Source organism: Tetrahymena thermophila (assembly GCF_000189635.1).
Source record: "Tetrahymena thermophila SB210 genomic scaffold scf_8254815, whole genome shotgun sequence".
Lineage (NCBI taxonomy): Eukaryota > Ciliophora > Oligohymenophorea > Hymenostomatida > Tetrahymenidae > Tetrahymena > Tetrahymena thermophila.
Window position 1 is genome coordinate 660,193 of NW_002476571.1, and position 1,261 is coordinate 661,453.

Sequence of the window (1,261 nt, forward strand, 5' to 3'; positions counted from 1 at the left end):
TTTTTATTTAATTAGATTGATTAAGCAGTTTATCCATTTATTGTGGTATTACTTCTTAATTAAAAATTGAAAAAAAATTATTTAATTAAGCTTTTATAAATAGTTGTTGTAAAAAAAAATTATATAATTTAATCATATTTATATTTATGGATATTTATGATATTTTTTAAATACAAAAATTATTTTATAAATATACATTAGAATGAATAACTTACTTACCGATTAGTTTAAGGTTTTATAACTAAAATAAAATAAAATAAAAAATGTATAATTAATAATATAGCTATCAGAATATGTGTATTTAAAAAAATTAATATTTAAGCTAAATACAAATAAAATAATTATTTATTTTTAATTTATAAACCATTTAATTTTATAAAAAGTAAAAAAATATATTAATATTATATAATTTTATTGAATCTTAGCATTTTATTCAATTCATTCACTTTATATTGCTCTATACATAAAATTCCATACTTGTTTACTGCAATCATATATTTATATGGATTCTTACTCAAATAGCTAATATGAATATTAAGGTTCTTAAGTATAAAACCTTTACTAATCTAATGGTATAATCTAAACAAAATTTGAAGGATTTAATTTACTTAAATAATCCTAAAAGCTATCACTATAATTAACATAAATTCCACCATGCTTACAAAAACCATTCGCATATTTATTGCATAAGAATTTAGGAGTATCTTCTCGTTTATGTTAAATAATTAGCTCAAGATATTAGTTAGCTAGCAACTTGTTCTTTGGTCAGTGATAAAACTCTTATGAATGGTTAGTTATATCTACTCCAACAAATACCTCTATTTTCAAAGAGTGCTGATTATTAAAACCCCATTTTTATTGTATACTGCACTTAAGTAGTCACATTTATTAGGCAGAGATAAGTAACATAAAATTTTTGTCATATTTGCCTAAAGTTATGTATAAGTTTAAGTTAGAAAGCTAATCTTTTGAAAGTATGCTTAATCATAATTTAAAATTTTCCTATTTACTATAAAGGGTTAATGTGAACTTAAACTCCATTACAATCTTCTATTTTAGACTATTTTACATCTGTAGAATCATGTACTAAATATCCATTCAAGGAATCATAAGTTTTTTGTTGGTCACAGAAAATTTGAACCAAATCTAGATTTTCAAATAAAAAATTTATTTTTGAACGCTAATTAATCACTTATCAGAAATAAAATCTTCAAACCAAATTAATTATTTTTGCTTAAATTAATTACCTTTTAAAATTAAA

General features: G+C 20.3%; 2 protein-coding genes across 2 annotated transcripts in view; both read right to left on the reverse strand. All coding sequences in view use genetic code 6, as the record gives it.

Moving 5' to 3' along the window:
- The window catches only part of TTHERM_00207260 (Ras family protein), a gene marked incomplete at both ends in the record, with an annotated part of 566 nt that extends 529 nt beyond the window's left edge, over nucleotides 1-37 (reverse strand). The window contains one exon of the mRNA XM_001007115.4: nucleotides 1-37. This exon is cut by the window's left edge and continues 111 nt beyond it. Within this exon, the coding sequence (XP_001007115.4) occupies nucleotides 1-37 (37 nt within the window).
- Nucleotides 38-919: 882 nt separating this feature from the next.
- The window catches only part of TTHERM_00208270 (hypothetical protein), a gene marked incomplete at both ends in the record, with an annotated part of 539 nt that continues 197 nt past the window's right edge, over nucleotides 920-1,261 (reverse strand). The window contains 2 exons of the mRNA XM_001007117.3: nucleotides 920-1,146; nucleotides 1,248-1,261. The exon at nucleotides 1,248-1,261 is cut by the window's right edge and continues 104 nt beyond it. Of these exons, the coding sequence (XP_001007117.3) occupies nucleotides 920-1,146; nucleotides 1,248-1,261 (241 nt within the window). The remainder of the gene's footprint in view (nucleotides 1,147-1,247) is intronic.